Below are 17,082 nucleotides of genomic sequence, written 5' to 3'. Positions count from 1 at the left end.
TGACAAGGTGAGTCTGTCGTTCTGCCCCTGAACAAGGCAGTTAAACCACTGTTCCTAGGCCATCATTGAAAATAAGAATTTGTTCTTAACTGACTTGCCTAGTTAAATAAAGGTACAATTTTCAAAGTTGACCATAGTTCAGGAACCACAGTTATTTTCTGACCACGTCAGCCAGGACCTGACCATGTGACCTGACCAGGAAAAGCTCTCAGACCTAGTTGAATTCTTTTCTGGTTACTTCATGTGATTGGTAAAAACTCCTGAGCCCAACCATAGTTTATGTTGACCTGAGTACTACAGAGGTGTTGGCTGCTGAGGATGCTACATAGATGGCCTCTGCTGGGACCTGGGTTCAGCACTACCAGTCCCTTTATCTCTTTCTCTCATCCTGAAGGAGTCAGTGTGTTAATGACAGACACTCCCCTGCTGGGTGTTTCAGCTCTTTACACATACTGTGTGTGTTTGTCAGAGAGAGAGACACAAAATAGTTGGTATGCAAATCAAATGTTCCACTGTAACCACACACACACACACTCGCAGAGGGATTAAAAAGTGTCATAATTGTTCAATTCCGGTGGGATGCCATCCTATTTCAGAGCTGAAGGGGTTTGGAACTCTCTGCCAGTATCTGACCTACTTTCCTCCTCATGAGACTGAACTGATCATTCACGTGCCCCAGGCTCCCCCCCTTCACACACACACACACACACACACACACACAGAGAGAGAGACACAGAGAGCGAGAGAGAGACACACACACACAGAGACACACACACACACAGAGAGAGAGAGAGTCACACACAAACACTAACTTCACCCTCATGGTTGGATAACTGGCCAGTCTGAGTAGAGCGAGAAAAGGTTGAAAAGTCAAATGTTCCCCACACTAGTAGCCACAACTACACTGTCGGGTGTGCTGTACTTTGTGCCAGCATGAACACGGTCGGAATGATCTAACAGGCTGAATCTAATCCATGTATTGGTCTGGGTCACATTCATTAGTGCACTGCACACCTTAGAAAAACAGTTTGCAGTGGAAAACAAGCATTTTTCAAGTTCAGCTACTCCCTCTGCGTTTTTAACTTTCATTTGGTGTCTGGTGAATAAGACCTGGTCTGTTTGTGATATAGATTGACTGTAATCTCTGTGTGACCATGATGTGTCAGTCACTCTATTTGTGAAAAACAAACAAACCTCGAAGCCGAATACTATATCTGAATACACCTTACCATTGATGTAACTGCAATGCTAAATTATTACTTGGCTCTAGTCGAATGCTAGTCTAATACTAATTGTCGACAACTACCCCTCTTTCCTACTTTGTCATTGTCTGTCAATAGGTCAGTAATTGAACCCAAAACATAAGTCGCGTCCCAAATGACACCCTATTCCCAATCCAGTGTCACTACTTTTGACCAGGGCTCTCTGAATGCGGCTCCAGTCAGTCAGGCGATTGAGTGGTTTTGTATAGAACTGAAGATGGAAGGAGATGGATGGGCGATCCATAGCCATACACTGAGGCGCTCTACCATTTGGGTGGGACTCATCCTTCATTTCAACAAAGGGCTAAAGGCAAGAGCAGTGAATAATTGAAGATCTGCCTTAGTCTAGTCTTACACAGCATCGCTCTCTCCCTCCCAGTTCTCTACAGCTTGGAGATCTATCTTAGGTCTCCATGGAGACTCTTTAGGCGAGGTGTGTGCGAGGACTACCAATCGCAGATTATTTTACATTATCGTGGCATTCAAATTTTGTCCATTTTAGCAGTGAATGTGAACAGGCCTATTATTAATTTAAACATTTAGCATTGTGAAAAGTAATGTAAAATTGTATTATTATTAGTAGAAAAAAAATCATAAAAACAAAACATCTATAAAAAAATTGCCGAACACCTGCAGTACCCTGGACCACAGGTTTAAAACCACTGGTCTAGAGCAAACGTTAATGCTGAGGCTCAGGTGACCTGAGTGACACGGGTTACAGTTTCAGCTGTTCCTCAGCAGACTTTTTTTTCTCCTCTCTTGAAATGGCACGCACGCCCACACAGGCACACAGGAGCAGAGCCGTGCACAGGAAATGGAGGCAGGAAACCAGCCTCCCTGATGTCTCGGGCTCACTCACACATCACAAGGGAATGCAAACACATACTTTAAAAGCCCACACACTTTCATCAAACACTCGTTCTCTCTCTCACACACACACACACACACACACACACACACACACTAATATATATATATATATATATATACACACACACACACACACACACACCTAGGCTAACGCTAACTCCCTTCAAGTGTAGCAGAGCTAGGTCACTTAACGAGCATTGCCTAATAAGTAACCTTGCATGAGACTGAAAGACAAGTGTTGATTCTTAGATCGAGGCCTACCATTTAGGATTGAGATCAGTGAACTAACAGTTATGTCTTGTGTGTCGTGACGGCAACCCGGGGTTCAGTACCCGTGTTGTTAAGCTATACAAGGGTAGAATTTCTCGCTCCCTCACGCTCCCCCTGTTTTGTTAGGCTATACAAGGGAAGAATTGCTCTCTCTCTCCCCCTCCTCTCTCTCGCCCTCCTCTCTAGTGATGTCTCTGCTCTGTCCTTGTCCCAGATTCTGCAGTAATAAGCCCAGCAGAACTCAGCACGTTCCTAATGAATCATTCCAGTCTGAGTAGGAGTCGGTACAGGGATCTGGATCTTATGATCCTATTTAATGGGAGGGCTCTTCATGTGTGATGCTTTACAATTTAATTAACCCCCTTCCCCCTTTGTCTCCTCTTTCCCTCTCTCCACTGTTCTCTCCCCCCTCCTATTCCTCTTCTCTCCCATCTTCCTCTTCTTTCCCCTCTTCCCCCTCCTCTTCCCCCCTTCTCTTCTCTCCTCCCTCTCCTGTCCTCAGGCGAGGGCTGAACCCACCCCACAGAGTGAAGTCCATCTCCATGACGACCTTCACGCAACAGGAAATCGAGTTCCTCCAGAAACACGGCAATGAGGTAGGCTGGCATGGCGACCAGGCCCCACAGACCTCCCAGGACTGTTGTCATCATGGCTGATGTCTGCCTGGGTCGTATTCACTAGGAACCAAAGGGAAGCAAACAGTTTTTTTTTTTTCTGTTGTCACTGTCCAGCTCTTCCAGTTCTTAGCACCCTGATGGAGACTAGAATGCAGAAACCCATGTTTATAATGATGATGAAGTGTTTTTCTAGCCTGGTCCCAGATCTGTTTATGCTCTCTTTCTGACCTCTATGACCATTGTGATGGCCAGACACACAAACAGATCTGGAACCAGGCTAGTAGCCTATGTTTCTATTCAACTTCCATTGTCCTCCAAGCTAGGCCACCTTTCATAGCTCCAGCTCTTAAATCTATTCACATTAGTCTAAGGAGCGCTGGCTGGCTGACTCCTTGCCCTCAATGCCCTGAAACTTATTCTAACCCTAGATCATGGAATTCCTTACTTTGTGTTCCAGAATCCTATATGGTCGGCCTCATCTTTCCCCCTTTTGGTTTTGGGTGACATTCCACAGATATTTCCCCTAATCCTGTAAAGTGGGATTTGTGTGTTTGCTGAGAATAGCGTGGTGGCGTGCCGACTGGGTGGCCACGGCAAAACAGACACAGAGCAGCTCTTTCAGGAGATGGTGCTCTGATGCTTTCTCATGCGTTCCACACGTTGGTCCTGACACGCGCACACACACACTTTAATCTGCTGCGGATTTCAAATTGGAGTAATGCGCTTCTGCTAGATGATATGGGAGGTAGTGGTAGAAAATTGAGCCTGTGCTTGTCCTTGTTGCTGTTCTGCAGGCTATGCGTGTCAGGTGCTTTATGTGAGAAGAATATTCTAGGCCTATTGGAAACACCGACACAAGCCTTCGAGGACATGTTATCTTCCGCCTTGACTTTACTGTCTGCTGCTGTCTCTCCACTTTTTAAATAGTGTGTGCCTGTCTTTCTCTCACTCTCTCTGTCTCCTTTCTCTCTCTGTCCAGCCGTCCGTCTATGTTTCATTATGTGTTCTGTTTGTCTGCTTCTAATTGTAAAATCCTAGGTGTCTGTGTGTACTGTAACGTCTCTTAGCACTTTGGTGCAAGTTGGTTGTAGATCTCTCCATTTCCGGGCTCCCAAGAGTGTTCCTGAATGTGCTACATTCTGCTGCTGTCTTTGCCTGGAGGTGTCGAAGGGTTGTCTCTTTTTTTCATGTTTGTCTTTTTCCTCTCTAAAGGTGATGAACCACATTTTCTGATTAGCCTGTGACTTTTATTCACCTTACATTTTTCACCAACACGTTTGTCTGCCGTTTCTGTCCATCCCCTCTCTCGTCTGTCTTCTCTAGTCATGCAAACAGATATGGCTGGGGCTTTACGACGACAGAACGGCCTCCATACCGGACTTCAGAGAACCCCAGAAAGTCAAGGAGTTCCTTCAGGAGAAATACGAGAAGAAGAGATGGTGAGTGGCTGCTGTAGAGTAGAGTCCATAGGGCTCTGGCCAAAAGGAGTGCACTAAAAAGGGAATAGGGCACCATTTGGGGTGCCTCGCTTCACTGCATGAGGAAGCCCTGGAGACTGGCAGCTCACTGCAGTTGGCCCGCGAGCAGCAAGGCACTTTGCATCAGTAACAACACGTGTATTTAGTGGATGATATCTAGGTTACTGTATGCGTTAGTTAAAACCGTCATACCAGTCGGCATTGCAGGACAAGAAAGCAAGCCAGCCCGACGGTATGCGTTGCTATGGTGATGGTGATTACAGTAAACGAAGTGCAAATTTGGTAGAAAACAACGCTATGATAGATGGAAAAAGTTACAATATTTGAACTCTTGCGGCAAGTCCGGTCTACCATGGCGGCTGACGTCATTTCCCGTTGTGCTCTCATCGAAAACAATGACATCTAGTTTGCCGTCTACCTCGTACCAGCTCATACCATGCAGCATAAATGTTCTCACAGGAGCAGCCAACAGTAAACAGACATTTTCTGTTTTAATGTTCAGGAGCTGTATGTAGGAGTGCTGATCTAGGATCAGATCCCCCCTTGTCCATGTAATCTGATTCATTATGGTCCTAGATCAGCACTCTTACTCTGAGATGCTGGGTTATAGGAGTCCATTTGAATTGAACCCTGTTGCTGTGTAACCAATTGAACACCGTTGTTGTTATGATTAGGTTTGTTCCCCCGGAGCAGGCCAAAGTGGTGGCTTCGGTCCATGCCTCAATCTCAGGCTCGTCAGCCAGCAGCACCAGCAGCACTCCCGAAGTCCGACCCCTCAAAACACTGCTGGGGGAGTCCGCCCCCACCCTGCACCTCAACAAGCACACACCCAGTCAGGTAAGACACACACATACTGGTTACTCAGCTGGCTGATAACAGGCCATACAACTTTTTCCATAACCAAATCAAATTTTATTCATCACATACACATATTTAGCAGATGTTATTGTGGGTGTAGCGAAATTCTTGTGTTCTTAGCTCCAACAGTGCAGTAATATCTGACCATTCACAACAATACACACACATCTAAAAGTAAAGAAATGGAATTAAGAAACATATAAATATTAGGAGTCCGGAGTATGTGTGATGTATGGACAGTATGTGGATAGAATATTTAGTACATCTGTAGAATATTTTTCTACATTGTAGAATAATAGTGAAGACATCAAAACTATGAAATAACACAATAGAATCATGTAGTAACCAAAAAAGTGTTAGCAACAAATCAAAATATATTTGAGATCCTTCAAAGTAGCCTCCCTTTGCATTGATGACAGCTTTTCACACTCTCGGCATTCTCTCAACCAGCTTCATGAGGTAGTCATCTGGAATGCATTTCAATTAACAGGTGTGTCTTGTTAAAAGTTAATTTGTGGAATTTCTTTACTTCTTAATGCGTTTGAGCCAATCAGTTGTGTTGTGACAAGGTAGGGGAGTATACAGAAGATAGCCCTATTTGGTAAAAGACCAACTCCATATTATGGCAAAAACAGCTCAAATAGCAAAGAGAAATGACAGTCCATCATTACTTTAAGACATGGAGGTCAGTCAATCCAAAAAATGTCAAGACCTTTAAACATTTCTTCAAGTGCAGTCGCAAAAAAACATCAAGCACTATGATGAAACTGTCTCTCATGGGGACTGGCACAGGAAAGGAAGACCCAGGATAAGTTCATTAGAGTCACCAGCCTCAGAAATTGCAGCCTACAGAGTTCTAGTAGCAGACACATCTCAATATCAACTGTTCAGAGGAGACTGTGAATCAGGCCTTCATGGTTGAATTGCTGCAAAGAAACCACTCCTAAAGGACATCAATAAGAAGAAGACACTTGCTTGGGCCAAGAAACACAAGCAATGGACATTAGACCAGTGAAAATCTGTCCTTTGGTCTGATGAGGTTCCAACCGCCGTGTCTTTGTGAGACGCAGCGTAGGTGAACAGATAATCTCCACATGTGTAGTTCCCACCGTGAAGCATGGAGGAGGAAGTGTGATCGTGTGGGGGTGCTTTGCTGGTGACACTGTCTGTGATTTATTTAGAATTTAAGGCACACTTAACCATCATGACTACCACCGCATTCTGCAGCAATCGTCGTCCCATCTGGTTTGCGCTTAGTAGGACTATCATTTGTTTTTCAACAGGACAATGACCCAACACACCTCCAGGCTGTGTAAGAGCTATTTAACCAAGCAGGAGAGTGATGGAGTGCTGCATCGGATGACCTGGCCTCCACAATCACCCGACTTCAACCCAATTGAGATGGTTTGGGATGAGTTGGACCGCAGAGTGAAGGAAAAGCAGCCAACAGGTGCTCAGCATATGTGGGAACTCCTTCAAGACTGTTGGAAAAGCATTCCAGGGGAAGCTGATTGAAAGAATGCCAAGAATGTGCAAAGCTGTCATCAAGGCAAAGGGTGGCTACTTTGAAGAATCTAAAATATATTTTTATTTGTTTGTCACTTTTTTGTACTACATGATTCCATATGTGTTATTTCATAGTTTTGATGTCTTCACTATTATTCTACAAGGTAGAAAATAGTAAAAATAAAGAAAAGCCCTTGAATGAGTAGGTGTGTCCAAACCTTTGACTGGTACTGTAATATGAAATGAGTAAAACAGTATGCAAACATTATTAAAGTGACCAGTGATTCCTTGTTTATGTACATAGGGCAGCAGCTTCTTAAGGTGCAGGGTTAAGTAACCTGGTTGTGGCTGGCTAGTGACAGTGACTAAGTTCAGGGCAGGTTTCTGGGTGGAGGCTGGCTAGTGATGGCTATTTAAGTCTGATGGCCTTGAGATAGAAGCTGTTTCTGGTCAGGTCATGTGTTCAGGAAACCCTTCTGGCTCTAGTAGTCTAAACATATATTTTTGTAAGTTGCTTTCAACAAGATAACCAGTGTGAAGTGCAGATATATCTGTGAGGTAACAGTCATGTTTAGCACAAAATTGAGTGAAACGGGGAAGTTCCATCTGAACTTCTGTCCAATAAGAAATGCGTGTTTTTGTATTCTGTTTGCTATGTCATGCCCTAATGAACACAGCCCTGTTGTGTCTCTGCAGTCTCCGGTGGGGAGCCGTGCGGCCCAGGCCCTCCAGCTGAGCCAGCAGCAGCAGTTCCACGACAAGAAGTTTGACCTCCTCAGCGACCTGGGCGGAGACATTTTCGCCGCTCCGTCCCACTCGCAGACCGCAGCAGGCTTGGCAGCCAACTTTGCCAACTTTGCACATTTCAACAGCCACCCAGGTAAGCAGGAGTGTCATGAGCTGCACCGGTCCCTGGAGCGGTCACTACACCGTGAGTCAGAAAAACACCAGGCACGGTGGTTACATCTACTGCATAGTGGATAGACTTAAATGGTCAATGATACTTATACTCAATGATACACTCATACTTATGGAATTATAAAAAGTAACTTTCCTGAAAAATATTTGGGTGGTTTCTTCAGCTGTCCAAAGTGTGTTATGGTAGTGGAAGAAGATTTAGAGACTATCATTTTCTTAATTTCAAGAGTATTGGCCATCACTTTTTCTTACTACTCCTTGACAGGAACCCCCCCTCCCCCCCACCTGTTGTCCATCACACTGGTCTATGTAAAGCATCGCCAGACACTATAGAAGTCTAACAGGGCTCTGGGCCGTCAGTCTCCATGGTTATTAATGAGGCTAGTGTGAAGCTGTTAGCTTGTGTTTGCTCAGAGGATCATGTTTTCTCATCCTCAAAGAGCTATAAAGTTCGAACTTCATGTAGTGTGGGCAGAGAGGCAGCACCAAGTAAGCACACACACAAGGCTTAAAGACACACACACACTCACTCAAAAAAGGCACATTACAATTTGATACTTAAAATAGGATTTAAAAAAAATATATTAAGTGGCCAATAACCTACACCCTTATCAAAAAGCACTATACCTAGCAATCCTTTCTTATCTTTCTACTACTTCAACAAAATAAATCAGGAGATTCACAGGAAGCCCACCTATGCAGCCAACTTCCCCGGATGGCTTTCATCTCTTTATCAGGACTTGTAAAACTCCATCCTCGTAGTACTCCATCCTGACTTTGCTATAGATCTCCACCTTGCGTATAATCTCCATGTGCTTGTAGAGCAGATGTTATTTCTCCTGCTCAGACTGGTGCTGGTTGTGGTAGCCGGGACTGGGACTTCCAGTACCACTCACAATGCCAAATCTCTGAGTGACTCAGAGGACCTCACCTAAAGTTGCAATAAAAAACAATTCTCATATATATATATATATATATATATATATCTCTACATATATATATATATATATATCTCTACATATATACATATATATATATATATATCTACATATATATATCTACATGGAATTTGAGAAATACACAATAATAAGCCAAATCAAAACTTAAATTGACCAAATTATGGTAAGAATACAGTATTTGATGCTTACCATTGTTAATGTAATTTGAACTTCTTGCAGGAAGATATTGATGCGTCTGTGCCATCCATGGTATGGACTGGTGAAATCGCTGGGTGTTGGAAGTTCATTAAAAAAAAAAAAGAGTAGGATCATAGATAGCAGAAGCAAGTCGCACGTCTGGGTTCCAAGTCAACATTGGTGCCAGTCAACCAAACATCCTAAATTCTACTGAAGTTGCTCTTTATAATTGTGATATCATTCTATTCAAATGTAATTGTACTCTTATGAATAGAATCACCATGACAAATAAATAAAATGGGTTTCAAATCAACACTGTTACTTTTACCAATCAAAAGTTCTCAATTCAAACATTCTACCACAGAGATCCTATTAAATGAATAATTCTATGCATTCTACCAACTTTGCTTTGATTGATGTTGTATTTTTATCATTCAGTTTTGACATGACCATGAGAAAGCGTGAAATGAATAGATATGCTAGATTTAAAATGGGTTTAACGTTGAACCCAGACAGCGACACACACACACACACACACACTAGAAGGGGAACATGAGCTTAGGTTCAGGGCGGTGCCCTATAGGAGAAGGTGAACCTGTCATCATCACATCCGTTTTGGTTTGTCATTGTCATCTGGTGCCAGTCTGTCATTAGCTCCATCTAGTTTAGTTCCATATCTCTCAATGTGTCATTTCGGTCGGATCATCCCAAATGGCACCCTATACCCTATTTAGTGCACTACTTTAGACCAGGGTGCTCTGGTCAAAAGCAGTGCGCTATAGGATGAGGGTGCCATTTGGGATGCAGTATGTGTTATGTGCATCCCATTAATCATCTCATTCATTGTGTCCTGTTTTGTTTGTCCTTTTTTGTTTGTTTTTCGTGTGTCTGACCCTCCTACAAACCTCCAGCTGCTCAGAACGCACACGCAGACTTTGCTAACTTTGATGCGTTTGGGAGTGCGGGTCCATCGGGTGCTTTCCCCTCTGCACCCCAAGCCCCCTTCCAGACCTCACATACAGGTAGAGCATGCTCCATTCACCTGTCGTGACCTGTTTTTGTGTCCGTTTTGTCTGTGTTTATGTTAGGACATAGATCTCCATATGTGTTTGTTTGTCTATGTCACTCACTTCTCACCGTCCTGGTCCATGGCTCCACTCCGCTCCATTCATTTCTTCACTCTCATTATCTGTATTTGCTAGCTGGCTGGCTGCTCAAGCCACATACGCTCACTCACTGGCTAGTTTCCCCACCCACAGTCAAGGGAATTACTTTTGAATGTACCACACTGCCCTCTGTTGGAGACTAATGCCTGCAGTCTGCAGATGACCTCTTGACTTCTACACGGTGTTGAATGGGAATGCACTGCTCTTTGGTTGCATCTCAACACTACAGTGGCGTCCTCTCCTTGTCTCCTTTCTTTCTTCCGCACTGATCTGAAAGAATCTAACAAATGTACAGTTAGACCTCTATCTCTCATGTCTGCTTTCAACTAGCCTATATGTTTTCCAGATCTGTGCAGATGATGAGAGGAAACCACTTTAGACTATGGAGATGCACCCCCCTCTCTCTCAAGGCTCCTCCTGCTCTCACTCACACTGACCACCACACTGCCTGGCCTCCGCTTTAACACTGACTCCATTCGCTCCGTTATGATTTCATTTTGCTTTTGGGTGATGTTCACACACTTTCTTCCCCCTTTTGGTTTATATTTCTTTCTCTTTTTCCCCCCACCCTGTCTCTCTGGTACTCATTTCCCCTCCACTGCAAGCGTTCACGTCCCTCTCATCCAGCCGCAGTGTGGGTGAGTTTGCCACCGCTGGCACTGCTCTCCCTCACCCGGGTGCAGGTGCTCACAGTAAGTTCTCTCACTGGGCTCAGCCTCTAGCTAACACTTAACTGCCCTTTCTCCCCTCTGTCTGTCTGGTAGGCTCTAAAGATTTTCCCAAATCAATGTCTATGGTTGTTCCTATTGATGTGTGTGTGCCTGTCTGTCTGGATGCGTGTGTTGTATGCTCTTTGACGTTTGCTGACCTGTTCATATCCAGAAGTACAGGGACATTGGTGCAAACTAACATGATGTCATGCAGTCTAAACTGCAGCCAGCTATTGGAAGAAAATATGGGCAATTATTACCTTGGCCTCTGGAATTCTTATCCTGCAGAAGATCATTTTAAGAATGATTTGAGATTATTAATCTAAAGATATTTCTCCACCTATGTATTGTACTAAGATCTTCTAACAGTGTAGGCGATTCGATGATTCACTGTAGGTATGTTAATTTGTCAGACAGGAGAGTAGACAGGATTTCTTATTCCATAGAAACTGTCAGGTTCTACCCTCAAACCACTCCCAGTGAAGTGATGCTCCTTCTCTTTCTTTACTTCAACTCTCTCACGCCGTTTCGTCAGACAGTGACCAACCTCAGTCTCTGTGCCTAACTAACCCTCAGGGTAAGATGATTGTTAAGAAAGGCTACGATCATCCTACAAACACACTTGAACTTACTGTGTGGCTCTTGGTACAGTCAGACTAAGGACCATGAGTGCTGTTGGGCTCATTTCAAGTCTGACACCGTTGACTCCTTTAGATCTGACAGTTATACTACTCGGCAGTATAATGTAGATCCTTTCCATTGATTTCAGGTCAGACGAAGCACAGTGCTGTTGTAAATGAAAGATGACACTGCTGTGTTCTGTTGATGCTGCCTGCCTCCAGTAGCACACAGTGTTCAATCCAGCCCCCTAGATTTACACTGCACAGTCAGGAACACACACACCCCCAGGCCCCTGTTGTGTGACTCCTCTGTCATCTCTTTCTCTCTCGCAGGTAGCATTTCCTCGGGGGAGGCCTAGCTAACGATAGCAATTTAGCACATTTTTACCACTTCCCCAAATTCCGAAGCGTCGACTTTGGATGCTTCAGTTCCTCCTCCCAGTCCCAGAGCCAGAGTAACTCCTCCACCGCAGGAACGCCCAATGGGGCGAAAGACCGAGACAGAGGCACTACTAGCGTCCCCACCGATAGATACGCAGCTCTGGCTGACCTGGACACCATCTTTAGCTCTGACAAAAAAAACGGAGCAAGGTTAACCTCTCCCTGTTCCGAGTCAGCCTCCACTGTGTTTCGCAGACTTCAAGATTTGTTGAGTAGAGTGAGATTGCTATCGGGTTGGGGATGATGAGCTCATGCATGGTGTTGAATAGATCAAATCCAGGTCCCATCCTTTCAGAACCAGCAGGTACAGTGGGTCCTCATTTAAAAGTTGTATAATAGCACAGCTTGCAGGATGCTGCGGAATGGTATGGCATTTTGGAGTGAATGACGTCATAGTATTTTACTGTCAACCACTAGAGGGCAGCTTTGAGGGTGTCTTTTTGAAGCTTGTTGGCGCTTGCTTACTTTTCCAAATAATTCTACAGAGGTCCATGCAGACCAGATGTTTTGATTGCTATACCCTATCCGAAAGAGCATATTCCAAGGTTTTTAATGAAGCTAGTTTTGCCAAACAACACAAAATGTTTTACAGATGGTTTCTCCTTTAAAAAAAAATTAAAAATCCTAGAATAAAAAACAAAAATTATCAATGGAAATCAAATGTATCAACCCATGGAGGTCTGGATTTGGAGTCACACTCAAAATTAAAGTGGAAAACCACACTACAGGCTGATCCAACTTTGATGTAATGTCCTTAAAACAAGTTAAAATGAGGCTCAGTAGTGTGTGTGGCCTCCACGTGCCTGTATGACCTCCCTACAACGCCTGGGCATGCTCCTGATGAGGTGGCGGATGGTCTCCTGAGGGATCTCCTCCCAGACCTGGACTAAAGCATCCGCCAACTCCTGGACAGTCTGTGGTGCAATGTGGCGTTGGTGGATGGAGCGAGACATGATGTCCCAGATGTGCTCAATTGGATTCAGGTCTGGGGAACGGGCGGGCCAGTCCATAGCATCAATGCCTTCCTCTTGCAGGAACTGCTGACACACTCCAGCCACATGAGGTCTAGCATTGTCTTGCATTAGGAGGAACCCAAGGCCAACCACACCAGCATATGGTCTCACAAGGGGTCTGAGGATCTCATCTCGGTACCTAATGGCAGTCAGGCTACCTCTGGCGAGCACATGGAGGGCCCGCAAAGAAATGCCACCCCACACCATGACTGACCCAGCGCCAAACCGGTCATACTGGAGGATGTTGCAGGCAGCAGAACGTTCTCCACGGCGTCTCCAGACTGTCACGTGCTCAGTGTGAACCTGCTTTCATCTGTGAAGAGCACAGGGCGCCAGTGGCAAATTTTCCAATCTTGGTGTTCTCTGGCAAATGCCAAACGTCCTGCACGGTGTTGGGCTGTAAGCACAACCCCCACCTGTGGACGTTGGGCCCTCATACCACCCTCACGGAGTCTGTTTCTGACTGTTTGAGAAGACACATGCACATTTGTGACCTGCTGGAGGTCATTTTGCAGGGCTCTGGCAGTGCTCCTCCTCGCACAAAGGCGGAGGTAGCGGTCCTGCTGCTGGGTTGTTGGCCTCCTCCACGTCTCCTGATGTACTGTCTCCTGGTAGCGCCTCCATGCTCTGGACACTACGCTGACAGACACAGCAAACCTTCTTGCCACATCTCGCATTGATGTGCCATCCTGGATGAGCTGCACTACATGAGCCACTTGTGTGGGTTGTAGACTCCGTCTCATGCTACCACTAGAGTGAAAGCACTGCCAGCATTCAAAAGGGACCAAAACATCAGCCAGGAAGCATAGGAACTGAGAACTGGTCTGTGGTCCCCACCTGCAGAACTACTCCTTTATTGGGGGTGTCTTGCTAATTGCCTATAATTTCCACCTGTTGTCTATTCCATTTGCACAACAGCATGTAAAATTTATTGTCAATCAGTGTTGCTTCCTAAGTGGACAGTTTCATTTCACAGAAGTGTGATTGACTTGGAGTTACATTGTGTTGTTTAAGTGTTCCCTTTTGTTTTTTGAGCAATGTATTACATTGATTTATTAGACTGGTGGCTATTGGTAGTCAACTCATCGGGTCCCGGCTATTCTACTGTTAATATGCATATGGTGCAGCAGACCTTCATGGCAGATTGAGGATAACATTCTCTGGAAGTTTTATGGTATTTATCTCAATGTAGGCCTACTGCTAGTGTGTAAAATACACACATTTAGGAAAAGTCAGGGACAAGTGGGTTCAAGGTTTTTATTGGAATGGTTTTTGAAATGACATGGCACTGTAGGCTTAACAGTCCTGTTTTCTGTAGCTGTCTTAACGTATCTTACTTATTGGCATAAAGGCCTACTTCAATATATATCAATCAATCATCCATACATTTGTGTATGTCATCACACAGCATACAATGGGATTGTTAAATGTGTTTGTAAATGATCAATTACTGTATTTGTTGTGCTGTTTATACTGTTAGAAATGTAGCTTAATTTAATTGATAAATATTATGGTGTTTCTATTCCAAGAAAAAATGAAAATGCATTTTACATTAGCCTATGTAGGTCTCAGGGTTTTCGTTAGGATAATGTGCCGCTGTACAACGTGACTGGTCGGGAGTAGACCTAGGTTACTAAGTGACTGGTCGGGAGTAGGCCTAGGCTACTAAGTGACTGGTCGGGAGTAGGCCTAGGCTACTAAGTGACTGGTCGGGAGTAGGCCTAGGCTACTAAGTGACTGGTCGGGAGTAAGCCTAGGCTACTAAGTGACTGGTCGGGAGTAGGCCTAGGTTACTAAGTGACTGGTCGGGAGTAGGCCTAGGCTACTAAGTGACTGGTCGGGAGTAGGCCTAGGCTACTAAGTGACTGGTCGGGAGTAGGCCTAGGCTACTAAGTGACTGGTCGGGAGTATGCCTAGGCTACTAAGTGACTGGTCGGGAGTATGCCTAGGCTACTAAGTGACTGGTCGGGAGTAGACCTAGGCTACTAAGTGACTGGTCGGGAGTAAGCCTAGGCTACTAAGTGACTGGTCGGGAGTAGACCTAGGCTACCAAGTGACTGGTCGGGAGTAGGCCTAGGCTACTAAGTGACTGGTCGGGAGTATGCCTAGGCTACTAAGTGACTGGTCGGGAGTATGCCTAGGCTACTAAGTGACTGGTCGGGAGTAGGCCTAGGCTACTAAGTGACTGGTCGGGAGTATGCCTAGGCTACTAAGTGACTGGTCGGGAGTAGGCCTAGGCTACTAAGTGACTGGTCGGGAGTATGCCTAGGCTACTAAGTGACTGGTCGGGAGTATGCCTAGGCTACTAAGTGACTGGTCGGGAGTAGGCCTAGGTTACTAAGTGACTGGTCGGGAGTAGGCCTAGGTTACTAAGTGACTGGTCGGGAGTAGGCCTAGGCTACTAAGTGACTGGTCGGGAGTAGGCCTAGGCTACTAAGTGACTGGTCGGGAGTAGGCCTAGGCTACTAAGTGACTGGTCGGGAGTAGGCCTAGGCTACTAAGTGACTGGTCGGGAGTATGCCTAGGCTACTAAGTGACTGGTCGGGAGTAGACCTAGGCTACTAAGTGACTGGTCGGGAGTAGGCCTAGGCTACTAAGTGACTGGTCGGGAGTAGGCCTATGCTACTAAGTGACTGGTCGGGAGTAGGCCTATGCTACTAAGTGACTGGTCGGGAGTAGGCCTAGGCTACTAAGTGACTGGTCGGGAGTAGGCCTAGGCTACTAAGTGACTGGTCGGGAGTAGGCCTAGGCTACTAAGTGACTGGTCGGGAGTAGGCCTAGGCTACTAAGTGACTGGTCGGGAGTAGGCCTAGGCTACTAAGTGACTGGTCGGGAGTAGGCCTAGGCTACTAAGTGACTGTTCGGGAGTAGGCCTAGGCTACTAAGTGACTGGTCGGGAGTAGACCTAGGTTACTAAGTGACTGGTCGGGAGTAGGCCTAGGCTACTAAGTGACTGGTCGGGAGTAGGCCTAGGCTACTAAGTGACTGGTCGGGAGTAGGCCTAGGCTACTAAGTGACTGGTCGGGAGTAGGCCTAGGCTACTAAGTGACTGGTCGGGAGTAGGCCTAGGCTACTAAGTGACTGGTCGGGAGTAGGCCTAGGCTACTAAGTGACTGGTCTGGAGTAGGCCTAGGCTACTAATTGACTGCTAGTGAAGAGCAAAATAATCCTAACATTCAGGTTCTAACCAATATCCAAATGGAGATTCAGTGAAAATAAAACAGTGCTGAAATAGTTGGCCACACGTGGGTAGGCTATTACTTCAAATCCTATTATAACAATTCGATGACTTTGGGAGTTTCAGTAAGCAACAATGTGTTGCCTTCAATTGCATTATTCCTACATTATTCCAATAATTGTGTCATTCAGTGATATTTATTCCCATAGTAATTTGTTATGGATCCATCCAGATGTGGTTAGAAAAAGAGATGGGAGAAGTGACATGCCTCGCAAACATCCATTAATACATTTAAAGACCCTAAACTTGGCAAGAGTCTATTGTCCTGCTGATAGCCCATCAAGGGAGGATGGCTTCTTTTGTATTCCAAATGATTGGAAAGGCTGCTAAACCATTTACACCTGGCCCACAGCGTTAATGCGCTGTACAGTAAGTACGCAACTTCACTGCATTCTCCGCCTGATTCTTTACCACCAAATGTTTCTTTCTATTGTTGTCTTTTTGGTAACATTCCACAAGTAAATGTAATAAATAAAACACAAATGAAATAGTTCAGGTCTTGAAAAGGTGTTTAATTTATGTATTATGTATCTGTGCTTAGTAGCTGAGGCTACATGGCTGCGCCATCAACTTGTTAATTTAACAGACATCCCTTGCGTATATTTAGTAAACATATATATTTTAAGAATATTATGGAATATAATATTTTAGTTTCTCTTAGAATAAAAACCTTGAAAATAAAAACAGTTTTAGTAAGTAATAGGCTACAGTCCAGTTAGGGCTTCTTCTGACGAAGTAAAAAATCCATCGAAAAATGTGTGTGCAGAGGGAGAGCTATTCTTACACTATTGTTCTAAATTCAATCACCCTCTTCTTGTTCATCCTCACCATTCAGTTCATTTCAATTCAATTGTGATATATTGTCACTCACGTTCAACAGCTCCAAATCCCTTTTGCATGCGCTCCAAAGGGATAACTTGAAATAACATGATTTATGTTAATTCAATACATGAAAGGAACATGTATTATTTATTAGCCT

The 17,082-nt window shown here is 44.8% G+C and overlaps 1 protein-coding gene across 9 annotated transcripts in view; it reads left to right on the top strand.

Moving 5' to 3' along the window:
- LOC110507166 (arf-GAP domain and FG repeat-containing protein 1) overlaps positions 1-17,082 on the top strand; it is a 41,549-nt gene that overhangs the window by 7,363 nt on the left and 17,104 nt on the right. For 3 of the 9 annotated variants that reach the window (XM_021587048.2, XM_021587047.2, XM_021587049.2), the window contains 6 exons: positions 2,905-2,998; positions 4,343-4,458; positions 5,172-5,334; positions 7,558-7,741; positions 9,827-9,937; positions 10,687-10,773. In XM_021587048.2, the coding sequence (XP_021442723.2) occupies positions 2,905-2,998; positions 4,343-4,458; positions 5,172-5,334; positions 7,558-7,741; positions 9,827-9,937; positions 10,687-10,773 (755 nt within the window). The remainder of the gene's footprint in view (positions 1-2,904; positions 2,999-4,342; positions 4,459-5,171; positions 5,335-7,557; positions 7,742-9,826; positions 9,938-10,686; positions 10,774-17,082) is intronic. The other 6 variants (XM_021587056.2, XM_021587057.2, XM_021587050.2 and 3 more) reach the window with 5 other exon arrangements.

This window comes from Oncorhynchus mykiss, chromosome 27, assembly GCF_013265735.2.
Source record: "Oncorhynchus mykiss isolate Arlee chromosome 27, USDA_OmykA_1.1, whole genome shotgun sequence".
Lineage (NCBI taxonomy): Eukaryota > Metazoa > Chordata > Actinopteri > Salmoniformes > Salmonidae > Oncorhynchus > Oncorhynchus mykiss.
This window is presented reverse-complemented; position numbering and strand designations above follow the sequence as displayed.